Source organism: Arachis ipaensis, chromosome B08, assembly GCF_000816755.2.
Source record: "Arachis ipaensis cultivar K30076 chromosome B08, Araip1.1, whole genome shotgun sequence".
Taxonomy (NCBI): domain Eukaryota; kingdom Viridiplantae; phylum Streptophyta; class Magnoliopsida; order Fabales; family Fabaceae; genus Arachis; species Arachis ipaensis.
Window position 1 is genome coordinate 21604276 of NC_029792.2, and position 2842 is coordinate 21607117.

Genomic DNA, 2842 nt, shown 5'->3' on the forward strand with positions numbered 1-2842 from the left:
ATAAAATTAATTTTAATTAATTGATTATTAAGCTTATTTTACATTTAAAAATAAAAATAAAAATATGATAACATCAACTAAGACGTTGTTAAGTTATTTCAAAATTAAAAAATAAATTTAATTAACTAGTTATTACCGACGACCTGACCGTCAATAAATTTAATGGCAATTGAGACACCATTTATATGTTAACAACATAATTGGCGAAAAAAAAAAGAAGAAGATTTTTTTCCCAAATTATCAATAATTTGGCTGTTTCTAATTAATCGGTCAACTCCAACAGAATGATGATAATGGAATTATTGAGTTAAGCCTCACTTTAGTCTCTGAGATTAGTGAGTTATACTGATTTAGTCCTCGAGATCCTAATTGCACTAAATTAGTCTCCCGAATTCAAAAAAATGCACCATGTTAGTCTTTCTCCCAATTTCAGTCACCAGAGCACTAACGCCATCAGTGACGTGGCCATTTCTTGTCACGCTGGACCTAGCAACGGTTAGATGACATGGCACTCAAATTTGATTAGCTCCAATTTAGTCCTTGTCCCCTTTTATAACCAAGTTTCTGCCCTAACTTCTTCCTCTTCTTCTTCTATCCACTTTTCCTAGTTTTTCGTCTTCTTCCTCGCTGTGCAGCTTTCTAGGTTTAGGATCATGAGTGCAAGTGGGAGCCACACTTCCATGCGGTCAAACAGAAGGATCTCCAGAGGAACCAATAGAGCATCGAGTGTTCCAGAGTGGTGTGGGTGTGGATGCCGCCCTGTTCTCCGGTGGTCCACAACAGAGGCTAACCCTAACAAACCATTCTTTGGGTGTCCTAATTATAATGTCAGTGAAAAAAGGTGGTGTGGTTTATTTGTCTAAAAGTAATAAGAAGCTAGTAACAACAAAGAGACAATAAGAGCAATCAAAACAGCCAAGTGCCTTCCTGATGATGAATGGAGAAGTTGTGGTAATTGAAGAATCAAAAACAAAAGTACAGATATAATCATAATCCTTGCTGCGTAACTGGTCCAAATGTCGGTACTAACACCAGAACCTGCACATCAAGATCTTATTAGACCAAGGATCCAAAAGAATTATATCTTCAGGACTGGCAACAAAACAGCATTATTGCACATGCACATACATCATGGTTTTGAAGAAATAATAAATAAATAAGAAAACCATGAACCGCATTTTATATTTATAGTTTCAACCAGCATCCTTCACAAAGTTCAAAAGTACTCTAGCCTATAATGTCAACAACAACAATTGCCAGTGCACAAATCCAGTTCTTCGAAACTTGAAAGCGTTATGAATCCTTGATCCAAAATGATGGAAGAAAGGTACTTGCTTTCATTACTAAGTTAGTCATTTCAAAGATATACTGGAATATTCTGAGCAAAGAGAAGTTTACTCCAGTAACTCTTAATACTACAAAAAATTAAATATCGAACAATATCAATAGATATACCAGTTAAACTGTATCTCCGCGTGTCTACTGAATCCAATGCAACTGAATTCACCAGATCACACTTGCCGACAATTACGCAGGTACCCCATATTATAGTCAGAAGCAGCACAGTTGACCCAGCTAGCAGGCCCATTCCGACAGAAACCTGGTCTTGAGCAGTTTCTTTACTACCTGAAAGGCCAGACAATGTAGAAAACAAAAGTAGTCAGAGTAGAAGTCAAAACAGAGAAGGGTGGGGAGGAGAGGGTGGTGCAAATTAATACACGTCACACAAATTGGAATTTCAATAGATTGGTAAATCCAAAGCAACTATAATGTTACAAGATAAGAGAGATCATATAACTAACTATTTCTTCTGACGCAAACAAAATACAAAAAGAGACATCTCAATGCAATAGCCGTACTACTTAGCTAAACCATGAATATCTTAAACTCGACTTTTTCTGCCTTTGACAGACAATGCTGAACTGCACTTAATTTAATAACTCAGGAGTCTGAATTTAAAATAAATTCCCGCACTGTTAACTAGTAAATAAACATGATGAAGTTAAAGTAACTGCCAAAGCATCGTTCAAAACTCAAATGTGTTTAGCCCTTCAAACTTTCTCAAAATCAAGAAAAGAGATATCCACTGGGTTTAGATAATGAGATGTGATTTTACAAGTGCCTCAAAAGATACCAAACAGCCAAAAAATAAAGACACTTATCATTTACGGCGAATGATGAGGTTCATATTCTTCTCAAACAGGTAGGGATCAAAAGGAAACATTCGAAAAGGAACAACTCACCTTATCAATTCGGAGGGGTCAGAAAAAAAAAAAGAACCATCAAAAACAGTGTTCAAACCAATCTCAAAACTTCTTAATGCTAAAGCCATCAAACTCCACATCAATTACTTTTCCCGTAAAGCTCAAGAGAAATACAAAATTCTAAACTGCTGCATCTTAAATCTCAAAAACTTGCCCAGAAATTCTTTTTCCAAAACCCCACAATATCAAAGAAAATTGCAAGGTACACATCAGTTCTAGTGAATTTTCCGTCACATATATATGCTTACGTGGCAATCAGAATATATGCAGAAAAATCTATATGAATCGAATCATACTCAAATCAGCAACAAGTTGAAAAAGGAACAAAACTTACACAAAATTCAATATTAAAAACACATGATCACTCATGCGAAGGTGCTGATGCTTCCACCATTGGAACAGAGTATAAAAAGAAACCCCCTAACACAATTCCACAAAACATCAAAACAAAATCCTAACACAAAATCAGATTTAAAACTTGTGAACCGACAATATATAAAACACTTAGTCATGATCAACAACCATCATAGCATTTCATTAAATTTGAAAAAAAAAATTCTGATGCTCACTAACCTCAG

The 2842-nt window shown here is 35.4% G+C and overlaps 1 protein-coding gene across 1 annotated transcript; it reads right to left on the reverse strand.

Annotated features, from left to right (window-relative positions):
- LOC110265263 (sodium/calcium exchanger NCL-like) lies at positions 860–1958 on the reverse strand. Its single transcript, XM_021108176.1, has 2 exons — positions 1456–1958; positions 860–1038 (listed from the first exon to the last, which is right to left on the reverse strand). Exons 1-2 carry the CDS (start codon positions 1586–1588, stop codon positions 860–862), a joined length of 312 nt encoding a protein of 103 aa, XP_020963835.1. The 5' UTR covers positions 1589–1958.